Below are 16,904 nucleotides of genomic sequence, written 5' to 3'. Positions count from 1 at the left end.
ACGCATGGGCTTCAGTAGTTGTGGCACACAGGTTTAGTTGCTCCATGGCATGTGGGATCTTCCCGGCCCAGGGCTCAAACACGTGTTCCCTGCATTGGCAGGCAGATTCTTAACCACTGCACCTCCAGGGAAGCCCCTGATTGCCTTTTAAAATGTCTTTTATCAGGAATTTGATAAACTATACTTGGCGATGTTATTCTCATCATATTTATTTATTTCTGAAACCATTCGTTTTTCTGTTTTGTCAAGGACAGTAACCTGAATTTGAGAGATTCCTTATTAGTTCTGAAGTCAATCCTGCATTAGACTAAAACTATTCCAGGTCCTGAACTAAAGCAGAAGAGTTTGTTCTTCTTTTGCTAAAAATAAAACGAAGGGTCCTCATGAAGCTACTGGACCTCTGTGACTGCCCAGAAGTGGCTCAGCCTCTGCTTTCAAAGTCTGTGTCAGTCACGACTCCTTTTGCTCATAAGCACCAGGAACACAACTCAAACGGCTTACAGAGAACAAGGGATTTATTTGGTGCACATAAGTGGAAGGTTCGAAGGTACGGCAGAATGCAGAAGCTAAACCGTGTCGTGAAGACTCACTTGCTCACCCTCTCCCTGTCAGCTCTGCTTGCCTTTTGGTGGGCTTTGAACTCAGACAGGTGCCCTCCAGGTGGTGGTCCCTGGCAGCACCCTACTCACACTGTGCCTCACATCATGTCCCCATCCCCAGTGTCAAATAAAAATCAAAGAACTCTCACAAGAGGATGGGAAATGGATACTGATCAGAGTAAAACCACCCATGCCCACCACGGAACACTCATGTAGAAACGCACTGCTTGGGCATAGGATTAAATGATGGAGAAACTGGCCTTGGAACTCTTCCAATTTGAATCAGTAGTAATAATCCTCAATAATTTCACGTTGAAGGATTGGATTTCACAGATCATGACAGATTATAACTTTGAGCATCTTATGTACAGCGATGTGCACCAAGGAGGTTTTCACACTTTGCTGATACAGTTTTGTGCTCTTTCATTTGGTTCCTTAGCACTTGCAGTTAATTTCTAGGTTTCAGGAAAGGTGAAACACAGTGAGAGTTCAGAGAGAACAGACTGCTTAATGCTTGGAGGCAGGAGAGAGAAAATGGGATCGGGAAGATCAGGACACTGGATCGGGATCAGCAGGTTTTTTCTGTAAAGGGCCAGATGGTAAAGTTTTAGGCTTTACAGGCCATATGCATACATGCTCTGCTACAAATACTCAGCTCTACCGTGGTAGCATGAAAGCATCCATAAACAACTTTGTATGCTACTGAAATTAAGTTAGTATTAATCTAAACTAGATTATGGTGTTAATTGGAATCACCAGTGCAACCACTAAGAAAAGAACCAAAAAACAAAAAACACCTAAAAGAAACAAGATGATTAAAATGGTACACTAGAAAATATTTAACAAAAACAAGACGGTAATGGAGGAATAGAGGAATAAAGAAGCTACTGGAAGATATGCTATTGTAAACTGGGATAAAACTAAGACAGGAAGATATGAGATCCAGGAAACAGGTGATGCAACTTGAGAGAAGTCAGTGACGATGAAGGAAAGTTCCAGGACAATAGCTATGCAGGAAGTTCAGATTAGAGCAGGAGCATGGTGGGCTCTGGAAGGAATGTCTCCCAGAAACAAAAAAGAAAAAAGGAAAAAGAAAGAAATAGTGGAATATCCAGATATCTAGTGTGTTTGAATATGCACAAAGATTTTTAGCTCTTGTAGAATTTGAGGATGAAGTAGTAATTAATATGTAGAAAACTGAGGAAATTTTAAAAAAGCAAATTTTTTCCTCTAGGTCATCTGGAATCTAAGGGGAAAAGGTATGGTTAAGTAAATATAAATTTTGTACACCACATGGCTATGAATGCATAGTCATAACAATGTAAGTGCCAATTATTGATTTAACCAAAAATAGAGATTATAATCATACTGTGAAAATGGAAAGATAAAGTGAGTGTGTATTTGTGTGCACATAGGGGAAGATAAGAGAATTAAATGCTCATCTTCCATTGTTGGAATTCAAGAGATAATACCTAAAACAGATTTTTTTTAAAGACAACAGTATAAGCATACTACCAGAAATAGAAGATAAAATCAGAAGAAACCAGTAAAAGAATTTAAAGTATTTGCCTCATAGAAATAGGAGTGGAGAGGGATGGGGCATTTACACTTTAAGCTTTGTCTTTTTAAACTATGAATACAGATGGCTTGGATTTTTTTTTTTTAAGGCAAAACACAATGAGATACCATTTCACACCCACTAGAATGGCTATAATCAAAAACAGATACTGTTGACTAGGATGTGGAGAAATCAGAACCCTCAAACACTGCTGATAGGAATGTAAGATGGTACAGCCACATTGGAAAATGCTCTGGAAGTGCTTCAAAAAGTTAAATTTAGAGTTACAACAGACTCAGCACTTCTACTTCCAGATATGTAGCCAAGAGAAATTAAAAAAACATACGTTACACAAAACCTTATACACAAATGTTCACACAGCATTATTCATAATAGCCCCAAATTGAAAACAAACCAAATTTTCATCAACAGATAAATGGAGAAACAAATTGTGGTATATACATATGATAGAACATTATTCAGCCATAAAAAGGAATACTGATACATGATACAGCATGGATGAACATCCAAAACATTATACTAGGTGAAAGAAGTCGGACATAAAAGGCCACATACTGTAGGCTTCCATTTATATGAAATATCCAGAGTAGGTAAATCTATGGAAACAGAAAGTAAATTGACAGCAGAGGCCGGAGAGAGGGTAGAATGAGCAGTGACTGCTAATGTACACAGGGTTCCTCTTCGGGGTGATGAAAATGTCCTAGAATTAGATAGTGGTGATGGTTGTACAACCTTGTAAATATACTCAGAACCACTGAATTGTGTACTTTTTTAAGGGTGAATTTTAGGGTATGTGTATGATATCTCAATTGAGAAGACAAAGGACAAACAAAAACAACAAAAAGGCACTTCACTAATGAGTGGATACTCTCTCAATAAAGAATCTTCTACTTAATTGCTGTACTGAATCTACTGACTGGGCGCTTAACATCCCCCCAGTGGAACCGAGGTGACAGAGGAAACAAGGGTAGTTATTTTCTGGGTGTAGAGTCTCCCTCAGCTTTTTCATGCTGTCTTTCTCCTCTCATCCAGCACTCATTATTAAAATTCTTGCCTGTCCTGCACACAACTGTTCAGCTTCTTCATAAGTCTGGTAAAGAGGAGCTAATTCACCTGGTGAGTGAGGAACTCCCAGGGAGGCATTTTCTTCTGAACAGATGGGCTCCTTCCCTTTCCTGTCAGGAGGGTGTCACTTGCTCTCAGGCAGTTTGTAACCTTCTCTCTTTTCTCCTCCTCATGCCTTATGATGTTACACCTTCACAAAACAATCCTGCTGTGCAACCTGAATATAGCCAGTTTTTATTTGCCGATCAGACTGGCATGGACGGTGGAAACCTCTGTAGTTAGTTGGCACGTTGTCCACTGGAGACAGCCTGCCCTAGCGGGAGCCATCGCCTGCTCTACGCTGTGCCTCTGCAGACTGCTATATCCAGTTTTGCCTCAGTGTTAATAGTTGGATATATCGCCTCTATTTTTACATCTGTTTTTCCCCTTGTACTAAAGTGAGATGGTGGCAGTAGCTGCAGATGTCCTCGGCTCAGTTTGGAAGACATGACAGATGTGTCTCTTCTCCCATCTCTGGCGCTCATGTCCTCACTCAAGTCCTTGCAACCTGAAGGTCAGGGGCTTTGCCTTCTTGTGTCCATGACTGCACTGAATATTCGCTCCATAGTCAGAGTTACACACATATAAGCATGGTGACACTTTAGGATTACTGTAATAGTGTGATATACTGTAACCTTAATTATCCTTGGCCTATAAGCTCTGTAAAATTCCTGATTTATAAATTTCCTCATGTAAATGGTTAAGTCCTAAAGTCTACATTGACACTCTTAATTTCAAGAATTCAGCCCCTAAGCTAAATCTGTCTTCTCAAGAATCACTCACTTTGTAATAAATCATCATAATTCAGGATATGTAAAGCCACAGTAATCAAAGGCAAGGGGCAGGGGGGACTCATCTTCCCTACTTTTTATTCCTCTTTCTTTCTATCCATTGCATTTGAGTCCTGTAGTACTCACGGTTATTGGTGAGGCATGAGGCAGCGTCAGCCCAGCTGCATGGATGCCCCCAAGGGACAACCTGGGGCTGGAGAAGCAGCTCCAAACTAGAGACTGCACCAGTAGGAAGTGGAATCATTTCAGTCACAGTTGGCGTGGAAGCACTCATGAGGGCAGGGTGATTGCTGGGGCTGGTGGATTACCCACAGTTTTCCAAGGTAACTCCTCCTTGGTGTATTCCCCCCATCCTGGGGTCTGGCCTTCTGCCATCCAGGCTGCTCACAAGCATAGGCTCCCCCCATTAATCCACTTCTGAGGTACCATCCAGAATGACAGTTCAGTCATCCAACAACTGAAGGGCCATTATTTCCATCTTGGTGTGACCTTCCCCCCAGCCTACACCCTCTTCCCATCCCCAGCCGCCTGGCCACTGGAAAGCCAAACTAATTTTGTCAGATGTAAGTAGAACGATTGAATTTAGGTGCTCTCAAGAGATGTTTCTCAACTCCGGCAAACTCAGACACTGTTTCCTGCTGAGCCACAGTCTTGCTGAGAGGACTGAGTACTCACCAGGTCTCCCATGGCACTGCCAGAGGTAGTCTTTGTGATGCTCCTTAAACTGTGGTTCCCCAGCAAACCATTCTTTCTTTCTCCCACCTCCTTCTTTCTGATCAACATGTACATTCCTTGCATTTGTTAATAATTGGTGGAGTTGCTGAGGGGACTTTGTAGCTCAGTAGCCATTTTGTCCTTGAATAGAGATTTTGCACATTTCTGTCCAGAAGCTTCTGTTATAGCCAAAATGTTTGAGTGTCCCTCACTGTTGATTGCCAATACTTCAGAAAGGGTTGGGCCATAAAATACAGTGGGTAAACAATGATAGAATCTTCGGTGCTAAAGAGGTAACTATAAAATAATAAGACTAACTGTATCTCCATATCAATTTATTATCCAAGAAGTGACTGTTGTTTCCTTCAAATTTTGACTTAGGAGAATTAAGTATATACTGATACTGCCAATACTCAAAGTACCTTGCGAAATGCTCTTTTAGAATTGCTTTGAGAGCCTTCATCACCTTTACCCCACCAGTCACTCTATTATTTTTTTTACTTTCTACTCATGAAATTAATACATGGTTAGTGTTCAAGAGGAGAAAAGAGCAGACAACACAGAAAGGTATAAAAAAGTCCGGGGCCTCCCTGGTGGCGCAGTGGTTGAGAGTCCGCCTGCTGATGCAGGGGATGCAGGTTCGTGCCTCGGTCCGGGAAGATCCCCCATGCCGCGGAGCGGCTGGGCCCGTGAGCCATGGCCGCTGAGCCTGCACGTCTGGAGCCTGTGCTCCGCCACGGGAGAGGCCACAACAGTGAGAGGCCCACGTACCACAAAAAAAAAAAAAAAAAAGTCAGATATTCATGATCCTATCACTTAGATGTAACCACTGTTAACATTTTAGTGTAAATCCGCCTAGACTTTTCTATGCATAATTTTGAATAGCTGTACTTTGGAATATCTGTTAACAGCAAACTTGAATATTTGCAACAGCAGAGGATTAATGTGTGTCATTATGGGAAGGCTCTACATCCCCAAAAATAAATGAAACATTTCTTTAGAATAAAGTAAGTAGGCAATTCACTGAAGAAGAAATACGAAAGATAAAGAAATGAGACACTGTTCAACCCTACAAGAAATCAGGAATATGCAAATCAAAATAACAGTAAGATTCCCTTCATTGCCCATCAGGTCAACAAAAAATAAAGATTGATAATGTCAAAGTCCAAACAAATTGGAAAAACACATGCTCTCATATAGTTCTGGTGGGAGTATAAATTCATAGAATGTTTTTGGAAGGTAATTTGACAATACCAATTTTTAAAATATGTTTTCCCTTTGACCCAGTATATCTCTTTCTAAGAATCTGTCCTACAGAAGTGTTCACATATATAAATATTTGTACAAGTATGTTTATTTCAGCTTTGTTTGTAATAACCAAAAAATCGATTAGACAGGTCTACATAATCATCAGTAGGAGAAGGTCAAATGATAATAGTATGGTGTCATTGATTTAAAAATAACTCTTAAAAAATAAAATAAAATAAGTCTAGCTATCTGTAAGTAAAAGTATAATTTAAAATCCAAAACAAACAAACAAAACCACCAAACTTTCCCATTACTCATGGGAAGGGGAACAGGATGGGGGATAGGAAAGTGTTGAAAAGGAGGACCTCTGCATTCTGCTCCATATTCTTCTGAATTGTTTGCATTTTTCCATAAACCTGTATTTTTCACGTATTACTTTGAAATTTGGAGTAAAGATGATTTGGGGACATAGCAAAAAACTATTTGGAGCCACATCTAGCAAGTAAGATAGGTGATATCCTTTCTCAAAGGGCAAACTGGGCATTATTTTCACAAAGGAGCCAAATTAGCCACTGTTCACTCTTGATCTCATATAGAACCTCTCAAGCCTTCCCAAATCTCTATATGTGGAGGCTGAGTAGCCCTTTGACTTAGGATGACCTCTGAATGGAGAGTCCTGATGCCAAAGAAATAGATCCACATGCCTTTCAGATCCACAGCACTTCAGCCTCCGTAAATCTGGATATTTCACCACACACTTTTGACAGTTTTTTTCTTAATCTTTCTAAAGAAAAAATTTCCCTCAAAAACATGTTATTTTATACAGTTTCCTTTGGAAATATCAGAATAAATGTCAAAGCTGCACTGTTTCTGTTCATCACTCAAATGCACGGCAGGTCTTCAGAGAAACTTCACTCACGTTCAAGTTTTCTTTCTGAATGAGTCTGTTGATATATCTCGGTTTAACTCTTAAACCCTCATTCTCTCAAGTGATAACAGAATGAATGATCTAGACTATGGCTTTGCCACATTTCTTGGTATTTGGCTAATGAATGATCTGGAGGAGCTATAAAAGGGGCCAGGCTGTAGGAGATGCCTCATGTTGAGGTACTTAATAGTTCATGTACTTCATCACACATATACCTCTCATTTGAAACAGACCTGAATGGAAGGGCTCATGAGGGATGGAGGAACATATGTAACACAAGCCCTTGGACTGAATTGTGCTCCCCCTAAAAGTTATATGTTGAAGCCCTAACCCCCAAAGCTACTGTATTTGGAGATAGGACCTATAAGGAGGTAATTAAGATTAAATGAGGTTATAAGGGTGAAGCCCTGATCCCAACAGGATTAGCGTCCTTATAAGAAGAGACAGCAGAGAGTTCAGTCTCTCTGTATGTGCATTCAAAAAGTTCATGGGAGCACATAGCAAGGTGGTGGCCTCCTGCAAGCCAGGAGAAGAGGCCTCAGAATGAAACTTATCTTGCCAGCACCTCTATCTTGGACTTCTAGCCTCCAGAACTGTGAGGAATACATTTCTGTTGTTTAAGCCACTTAGTCTGTGGTATTTTGTTATGGTGGCCCAAGTAGCCTAACACATGCCATAAAGCAAATCAGCATGCTTCAGAAGTGACCTAAAGTGAATGCTGAAAAATCAGCTGTTCTGTGAGAAAATAAGCTGAGGCAAACTAACAGGATCAGCCTAAATCACCTTTTTAGTGAAATATCTCAAGAGTTTTTCGTATGGTTCAACTGTAATCATTGGTCCTGGTGGCTAAGGGCAGGTGCTGTCCTGGGTTCTAATCCTGATTTATCTAATAACTAGCAGACAGTTTGGGGCAAATGACTCATTATGTTTGGGGCTCAGGTTGTGCATCCAAAGATGATGTGTCTGGAGTGGGTGATCTCTGAGTCGTCTTCAACCTCTGAAATTCCTTGATTCTTACAGATTCTTGGGGACATAAGGATCCTTTGGCTAATAATGAAAATCAGGGCACTACTCTAGGCCAGGCATTGTGCTGGCCTCTTTATGCATTTTCTCACACACTCAGAACAACCCTGCAAGACAGGCTGATGCCCACTTTAGAGAGGAGGAAGTTATACCCCCAAAGGTAAACAACCTGCCCAGAGTCATCCAGCTGGTAAATCGGCAGAGCCAGGAATTGGTTCTAGGTCTGTCTGCCTGTCTGCCTGACCCTGACATCCGTGTCCTCCTTACCACACCCTCTTGATTTGGTGGCAGTCTGCCTAGCGTCCAGTCTCTTCTATTTGGCATTCCAGCACTGACTCCTTGCCACTTGGCATGCTGTAGGCTTCTGTAAGTTGCTCCATTTCTCTAGATTTTCAGAAGCTTCCACTCTTGCTTTGTGCAGTGCAGTGCAGCCTCACTTAAATGCAGTAACTCATATATAGTCTAAGAACAGTGCCTGGCTCATGTCAGCACTCAGTACATCTTAGCGCTCATTAGTAGCTCCCCATGTGCCTAAATGTTCACTTTACCTGGGTATCTGTGGGGAGGGGGGGCGGTGGCATAACCAGGTAGCACGTACCAGGAGCTTGCACTACTCACCATCACACAGGGTGGATATGACCTTGGCTCTGTACATTACTGGAGAGAAACCCAGGTCCCACTGCCATTCAACTCCAGCACCTTCCTGTACAGGGCAAGGAGCAGGACTGCACGGGTGGCAATGTGGCGGGATGGTGCCAGGCCAGAGAGCAAAGGTTCAGGCACAGACCACTTCATTCATTCTTGTCTTTGAATGATCAAGGAGGAGAGGTGCACCACTCCTAGAGTCTGTAACAAAAATATCTTTTCATTAAACTTCTTTAAGTAAGGGTCTGAACCACTAACTAAAGAGGCTAAGGAAAATGTAATTCTTCTTTTTTTAATCTTCCCAAACTAGTTCTCCAGTTTAAGGAAAGAAAAAACACTACTCTTTCGCTGCCTAGCAAACTCCTACCCATCCTCAAGGTCCAGCTCAGAGAGTTACTTTTGGGCAACCCCAATGCTTAATACAGTGCTTGGCATATAATAACAGGTCCACCTGAAATAACGAAGAGTTCCAGTTCCTTCCAGGAAAATAACTAGTATGTGTGTTACAGTCACTTAGCCTCACTGAGCTCCAGTGTTCTCAGGGCACTAGAAGATCTACAGGATTCCTTATAGTCCTTCAGTGCCACACTGAATGTGCCAAGGGAAACAACCAATCTCAGATACAAATGCTCTTTTTTAATGATTTGCAAACAAAATAATTACCCAGTTTCCCATTTTTTTTTACAGTTGTTCACAGTATTTTTATTTGTAATATTTACAAATAGTTAATTTGTAAAACAAAAAATAACCTAAATGTCCATCCAAGTGAATGGATAAAACAATTGTGCTATGTCCGTACAGTGGAACACTACTCAACAATAAAAAGGAATTAACTATTTATACAGCAATAAAATAGATGAATTCAAAATAATTACACCGAGCAGAAGGAACCAGACAATAAAGAGTACGTATATCATGATTCCATTTATATAAAAGTCTAGGAAACACAAATTTATCTATAATGAACAGAAGCAAGCCAGTGACTGCCTAGGGACAGAGCAGGATTGGGGGAGGAAGTTTTGGATTACAAAGGGTCACATAGGCACTTTTACCCAGTTTCCCATTTTAAAACATATCCTAGGATTGTCTTCCCTGGAGTCATAGAAAGGCGAGGCCAGAAAAAAAAAAAAAAAGAAAAGAAAACTTACAGAGGGTAAATGACACCTCTGAAACTGGCATCATAGAATAAAGAAAATCCATATCCAAATGAGGCTCTGAAATAGCCATCTTTTTTTTTATTTTTTTTTTTTTGGCTGCATTGGGTCTTCGTTGCTGCACACGGGCTTTCTCTAGTTGTGGCGAGCAGGGGTACTCTTTATTGCGGTGCATGGGCTTCTCATTGCAGTGGCTTCTCTTGTGTTGCCGAGCACAGGCTCTAGGTGCACAGGCTTCAGTAGTTGTGGCACGCGGGATCAGTAGTTGTGGCTCGTGGGCTCTAGAGCACAGGCTCAGTAGTTGTGGCGCATGGGCTTAGTTGCTCCGCAACATGTGGGATCTTCCCGGACCAGGGCTCGAACCCGTGTCCCCTGCATTGGCAGGCGGATTCTTAACCACTGCACCACCAAGGAAGCCCTGAAATAGCCATCTAAAACTTAGGAATGATACCAATAAATAGGCATGATGTCTGTGCAAGGTCTGCTGACTCTGGCTGCCAGAAAGGATGACGATGACAAAAAGAAGTTCACTGACTATCAAAAAAAAAAAGGACAGAGGACAAGGTAATTGCTAAAGAGACTGATCGACAAGGCACAAGACATCTGTCATGCCGGGGGGCATACTAACTCTATTACATTACTTCCACATCAGCAGATCACCTCAATTACCAGCTAATCAGGCAGAATTAAACATTTTAAATTATCTTTCTTAATCCTGCATGTGATTATTTGAAAACCCAGGGCTCTAAAAATCTAATTGTAACTGCTTACCAGAAATGTCATCTTCACTTTGAGGAACTGAAGCAGGGCCAGATACAAGACTGTTTTTTTTCCATTTTCCTAAAGTACCGTCCCATGGCCAGAACTGGACTTGCATATATATCTGCCTAGTGCCGGGCATATTAGGGGCTCCCAAGGGGACCTGGCCCTGCTTCAGAACTCATAATGGCCAGAGACCAAAAGAAGAGCAATGGTAGGGGAGAAGGGGGGCATGGGGGTGGAGGGAGGATGGAGAGGAAAAAACAACTGTTAAAACCTTAGCAAGGGACTTCCCTGGTGGCGCAGTAGTTAAGAATCCGCCTGCCAATGCAGGGGACTCGGGTTCAAGCCCTGGTCCGGGAAGATTCCCACATGCTGTGGAGCAGCTATGTCCGTGTGCCACAACTACTGAGCCTGCACTCTAGAGCCCACGAGCCACAACTACTGAACCTGCGTGCCTAGAGCCCGTGCTCCATGGCAAGAGAAGGCACTGCAATGAGAAGCCCACACACTGCAATTAAGAGTAGCCCCCGCTTGCTGCAACTAGAGGAAGTCCACGCGCAGCAACAAAGACCCAACGCAGCCAAAAAAAAAACCCTTAGCAAATGTCAGGAGAGCAAATTCTAGATTTAGAGTGTTCTGTGGGCCTAGAAGGCACAGGAAACAGTCCCTCTCCCAGTAAGAAGGGATGGTATGAGGTTGTGGGAGATTGCTTACCCATCTACAGTTAAGACTTCTGAGCTTCCTACGCCTAAGCTCCTCTTCTTCCCACTCCTTCAGTGTCCTGGACATCAGTGTGATGACATGTCAGTGAGCTGGTAGTCTACTCCTTGCCCATCTTCCTAGGATGCTGCAATAGTGTCCTCAGGAGCAGAGCTGCCAGGACTGTACTGTAGGTCTCCTAAGTGATTTCCATTGCATGAAGATGATTCTTGGGTAGGCCTAGAATTATATGGAGGTGAAAAAACGTTTGGAGCCAAAGAGTAGAGCCCCGTGAGTTAGAGCCTTGCCCGCTGCCCTCAGTGCCCATTGCTGCTGATAGAGGTGGACAAGGAAGTGAGAAAACAACTGTGTGGATCATAGCTTGCTGAACATCTGCCTGCCCTTTGCGTGAAAGTATGAGTATGTGTGTGTTAGGTTAGCGGTGTGTGTACTTTGTGTATTTTCAATGTGGATAATGTGTGCTCCATGTGAATGATCTATGACTGGCATGAATGCCATGTGTTCGTGTGTGCATATGTGGGTGAGTAAATGTACAACAGGGGGACAGAGTTTAAAGGGCTAACTAGTCACTCTCACTTTCCTCCTCCTACTTCCATTCCTTTAAAATCTACAGGAGGGTGCCATACAATGGGACAACCCCTGAAAAAGCTATGTGATTTGGGACCAGAAGTTAGGTGAAGTACATCTTCCTAAAAGATTCTCTAAAAACAGGAAGTTTGGGGCTTCCCTGGTGGCACAGTGGTTGAGAGTCCGCCTGCCGATGCAGGGGACACGGGTTCGTGCCCCGGTCCGGGAGGATCCCACATGCCGCAGAGCGGCTGGGCCCGTGAGCCATGGCCGCTGAGCCTGCGCGTCCGGAGCCTGTGCTCCGTAACAGGAGAGGCCACAGCAGTGAGAGGCCCACGTACGGCAAAAAAAAAAAAAAAAAAAAAAAAAAAAAAACCAGGAAGTTTTATATCCTTTTCCATCCTTGGTCAAAACAAACCAAAACTGGGAAAAGAAAGATCGTGGTTACATTTGCTAGATGACTTCCCTATGACTGTCCTGTTCCCAGTTAGGAAAATCCTCTTTACTGAGACTTCAACTTTTAGGTTTAGCATATGGGAATGTAATTAGAAACACATTTGGACAGAAGAATAGTAATATTTTGTAAGAATTTCTCTTGATCTTTGCCATTCTGAAGTTTTACTGCAGTGAATTCAGATCTGAATTTATTCTTTATACTGCTCATGATTCTTTGTTCCTCTTGAATCTCAGTATTTGTGTTTTTCATCAATTCTGAAAAATCCTTAACGATTCTCTCTTTTATTACTACCTCTCCTCTATTTTCTCAATCCTCTCCTTCTGGAACCCCTATAAGGTATATCTTAGACCTTCTGTTTTCCATATCTTATATCTTTTAAAATTACTAGAGGGGCTTCCCTGGTGGCACAATGGTTAAGAATCCACCTGCCAGTGCGGACAAGGGTTCGAGCCCTGGTCTGGGAAGATCCCACGTGCTGTGGAGCAACTAAGCCCATGCACCACAACTACTGAGCCTGTGCTCTAGAGCCCACGAGCCACAACTACTGAGCCCGTGAGCCACAACTACTGATGCCGCAACTACTGAGCCCGCATGCCACAACTACTGACACCCGTGCACCTAAGAGCCTGTGCTCTGCAACAAGAGAAGCCACCACAATGAGAAGCCTGTGCACTGCAACAAAGAGTAGCTCCCACTCGCTGCAACCAGAGAAAGCCTGCGCACAGCAATGAAGACCCAATGCAGCCAAAAATAAATAAATGTATAAATGTATTTTTTTTTTAAAAAAACTACTAGAGAGAGAAGCCTAAATAGGATTTCTTCATAGTCAGGATCCTGGGGCTGCCTGGCACTTTATTCTTGTAGTTCCAGGGCTGATGAAGCAAAAGTGCCCTCTAGAACTGAAAACAGTTCTTTAAGAAATGGAAAAGACTCCTGTGGAAAATTATGGCAAAAGGGGTGAGGGGCACCCCACTGTGCACTCATTTCTTCACACTTGACCTGAATTTTCTGCGTGGTAGGGACATGCTGGTGTGATAAGACAGACCCTGGCCCCAAAGAGCTTCCATCTAGAAGGGTATGTAGCCCACACAGAATGAGAAGTGCCATGATAGGGATGCTCCCGAGGTGCCATGGGAGTGCAGCTGAGGGGTCCACCTGGCCTGAGGAGCCCAGTGGACCTGCTTCGAGGGCCAGGGAAGGAGATGAGCTGAAGGCTGTCTTCCCCTTAGTGAAGAGTAACCCAGGCAGAGGCAGGAGCTCATGAAAAGGCCAGAGGCAAGACAGCAGGTCATGTTTGTGCCTTTTCAATTAGTTCTGATTGGAAGGAGCTTAGAGTACAGGAGGAGTGGGAAAGGATGAGGTACAGCTGGAACAGGGATGGGTCGTGAAGGGCTTCGTTTGCCACTCCTGGGAATTTGCACTTTCTCCTGCGGGCAGTGGGGAGCCACTGATAAGAGGTTAAGCAAGGGACAGACTTGATCAGATCTATACTTTATAAAAGATTAACATGGCTGCTGTGTGAAGAATAAATTGGAGATCATAATACTGGAGGCAGGAAGAACCATCCAGAGACTGTTACAATGAAACAGATAGCTAGTGGGAAGCAGCCACATAGCACAGGGAGATCAGCTCTGTGTTCTGTGACCACCTAGAGGGGTGGGATAGGGAGACGCAAGAGGGAGGGGATATGGGGACATATGTATATGTATAACTGATTCACTTTGTTATACAGCAGAAACTAACACACCATTGTAAAGCAATTATACTCCAATAAAGATGTTAAAAAAAAAAAGATGTTACATTGATCTGAGAGATTATGGCAGCCTGGACTGGGAACGTGGCAACAGGGATGTGGAGAAGTGGCTTTAAGAATTCTTAAGAATTCAGAAGACACCCCACCCCACCCCCACCAAAATAAAAGAATTCAGAGGACATAATGGCAGTCCATTTCCTTTTTTAAAAAATTGGCGGGGGAGCCTAAGTTAGATGCTTATTTCATAGTCAAAACAAATAGCTCATTCTATCAGTCTCCATGGTTTTCAGCATCTTTTTGAGCCCTGACTCACCTAAGAGCTAAGACCTACTCCCATTAGAAACAGTTCACATCATCAGTTATTCTCTGCAGGTGGAACAGGAAGATGCCTGTGTAATTTACAAAAAAGAAAATGAAATGAAATACCCTCATGATTCTTATGTGCCCTTCTACTGGGCATGCCGGGCTGCCTGCCACCATTTGGGGGAAGCACTGATCTATGCAACAGAGAAACATCTGGAGCAGAAACTTATCCTTCATGTAAAGTAAATAACATTTGAAGGAAACTCTTTTGCAACATAGCGCTAGCTCAGATATCTCGCCCTACCACCTGTGCCCTAGACACTAGCTTACTCCTGATAGAGACACAGCCTTCACGAAACTACACACTCTCCCCCTGATGAAATGACAAATCAGCCAGTATGTGATGAATTTGGGTTGTGTAGACAAAAATACCAGGTATTCCAGCCAAGGCACACACAGTGTGCTGTGAATCATCCCCACCAGCTTTCAGCAGTTAGATTAGCAGAACAATTGCTCAGTTCCTTCCTTCGTCTTCACAGTGTAGACCTGGCCCAAGACCCAAGAGTGAAGCAGCAACTGTAAGGAAGCAGAAACATTATAAATAACCTAGAGAGCCCTTTTATAACAGCAACTGCCTGCTGAGTTTGTGGCCTAACAGCTCAAGCAAAAAGGATATAAATATAATATTGTGCAATGACTGATTACTCAAAATGTTGTGCATCAATCAGCAGAAGTGGGACCTGTGGTTGGTGCTAATATTACCAGATGCCTTTGCTGTTTAATAATCTGGTAGCTCTGTATTATTTAGCATGCAGTTTTCACAGAGAACAATGATCTTATTTCAAGTACCTCTCACTGAAATAAAAAAGCAGCTGTTAGAAGATGAACATTTGGCAGAAAATGTTTTAGTGGAATCTTTCGTGAGATACTAAATCATTGGATTAACTGTTTTCTGTCTAGAATAGTGGAGTCACAAAGAAAAAAGATCGCTGACCACAGAAGGCAAGGGCAGTCTTTAGAACCCAGTGAATCACTAACAGACATTTTAGTTTTAAGTGCCATTTATTCACCAATATATAAAGTTATTTATATACAAAGCTTCCATTAATAGCGCCTGAAGAATGGGCCTTTTTTATTCCAGTTTTAGCTCATACTCAGGATTCTACTTCTCTTTCATTAATAATGGAATTCTTTAAATTATAGAATAAATTAATACACCACAGACATTTTGGGCAGAATGGGGTTTTTAACCAGTCTTAAGTCTCCACAGGCCATTCTGTGTGGCTAGCCTGCTGAGCGCATGCCGGCCCTGCCCCTGAAGAGGCACCAAGGCAGCCCGCTGGGCTCCTGGGCTCCTGGCCCACCCACTCCCAGGTTGCTAGAGCAGGGCCGACAATAGACTCTCACAGGTTCTTCAGGCTGGCGGGCCACTGTCAAACTAGGGCTCTGCTGGAGAGGAAGTGACATCATGACATAGCTACTGGGCATCGCCATTTTCAGCCAGAGAACATGATCTGCTGCTTTCATGAGGCCATATTGACTCAGGAACATTTTTCACATGAAATTATCACTAAAACATAAAATTCTCTTTTCTAAACTATCAAGCGATGTATAGAGCAAAGACTTTCACAGTATACTCCCAATTCCCACTCTTGGGATGGAGTGGGTGATGGGTAAAGATTAAAAATGGAGGGTTTTCAGAAATGGCTGAGGATTGCTCATAGGATAAAACTAGCTCAAAACAGCTTCATAAGAATGTCCATTTCAATACTGGTGTGATTGGCCAACCCAGAACCCATCAAAAACCAGAAGCTGAGAATGGACTCTGAGACACTGAGTTGGGCCCCAGATGGAGCCAGCAAATGACCTGTCAGCATGGACCACTGGCTGACTTAGACCAGGAATTTGTCACCAATAATGGAGCCAGACCAGTTCATGGTGCTAAGCTCTGAGGTAGAACACCTCAACCATGTACATTCAGGTGGCGAGGCTGGGATAGGTGAAACGTGCCATCAGCCTGGCAACTTCTTTTGCCTTTGATTCAATTTTAGATCAAATCAAGGTGATGCAGTTATTATGATCACTGTACTCTTGCAAATTGTTATTAAATACTAGTAGGGTACCGATAAATAAAAAATCTAGCAGTTCTGGGGTGAAGGTTGGTAGAGTTTTTCTTATTCTTTAGGAGTTGAATTTTAATCAATATGTTGAAAATTGGAAGACCAGAGTCATTTTTTAATACCCCTTACAATCTTTTGGGGCAGTAATATGCTGCCTTGAACATGTATCTCCCAACCTTACTTTGACTTTGCACTCAACTCCCTATTGATCCCTCTCTGTTTTCATCCATCTAAATGAAAGAAGGCTTTGGCCCCATAAACCTCATTCCAGATGGAAATGCATAATTCAAGACAAATACTGATGTCAAAGAAGAGAAGGCACACCAATTTGTGTCAGCAGTTGCTATAAATTAAAGGAGTACACGGAGAGTTTAATGTAATGTAAAATTGAAAATAAAATTAGAACCAATATTTAGGCAGTTCTCCACCTCTTTTTT

The 16,904-nt window shown here is 42.6% G+C and overlaps 2 protein-coding genes across 6 annotated transcripts in view; one reads left to right on the top strand and one right to left on the bottom strand.

Annotated features, from left to right (window-relative positions):
• RBKS (ribokinase) overlaps positions 1 to 16,904 on the top strand; it is a 74,130-nt gene that overhangs the window by 42,865 nt on the left and 14,361 nt on the right. The window contains exon 8 of one of the 3 annotated variants that reach the window (XM_032652856.1): positions 255 to 5,417. The exons of 1 other annotated variant lie outside the window; for it this stretch is intronic. In XM_032652856.1, the coding sequence (XP_032508747.1) occupies positions 255 to 257 (3 nt within the window). In that variant the 3' untranslated portion in view covers positions 258 to 5,417. Of the gene's footprint in view, positions 1 to 249; positions 5,418 to 16,904 lie in introns of those variants that run through there. One more of the 3 variants, XM_032652855.1, reaches the window with a different exon arrangement.
• MRPL33 (mitochondrial ribosomal protein L33) overlaps positions 46 to 16,904 on the bottom strand; it is a 42,006-nt gene continuing 25,147 nt past the window's right edge. The window contains exons 5-7 of one of the 3 annotated variants that reach the window (XR_004352841.1): positions 11,262 to 11,486; positions 8,605 to 8,832; positions 46 to 89 (exon numbers count right to left, since the gene is read on the bottom strand). Coding sequence is in view for 2 of the 3 variants with exons in the window: in XM_032652857.1 (XP_032508748.1) it covers positions 11,387 to 11,486 (100 nt within the window). In the remaining variant the exon portion in view is untranslated. Of the gene's footprint in view, positions 90 to 8,604; positions 8,833 to 11,059; positions 11,487 to 14,746; positions 14,924 to 16,904 lie in introns of those variants that run through there. The other 2 variants (XM_032652857.1, XM_032652858.1) reach the window with 2 other exon arrangements.

This window comes from Phocoena sinus, chromosome 13, assembly GCF_008692025.1.
Source record: "Phocoena sinus isolate mPhoSin1 chromosome 13, mPhoSin1.pri, whole genome shotgun sequence".
In the NCBI taxonomy this organism is placed as follows: Eukaryota; Metazoa; Chordata; class Mammalia; order Artiodactyla; family Phocoenidae; genus Phocoena; species Phocoena sinus.
The sequence above is the reverse complement of the archived record's forward strand: the minus strand, read 5'-3'. Positions and strand labels throughout refer to the sequence as shown.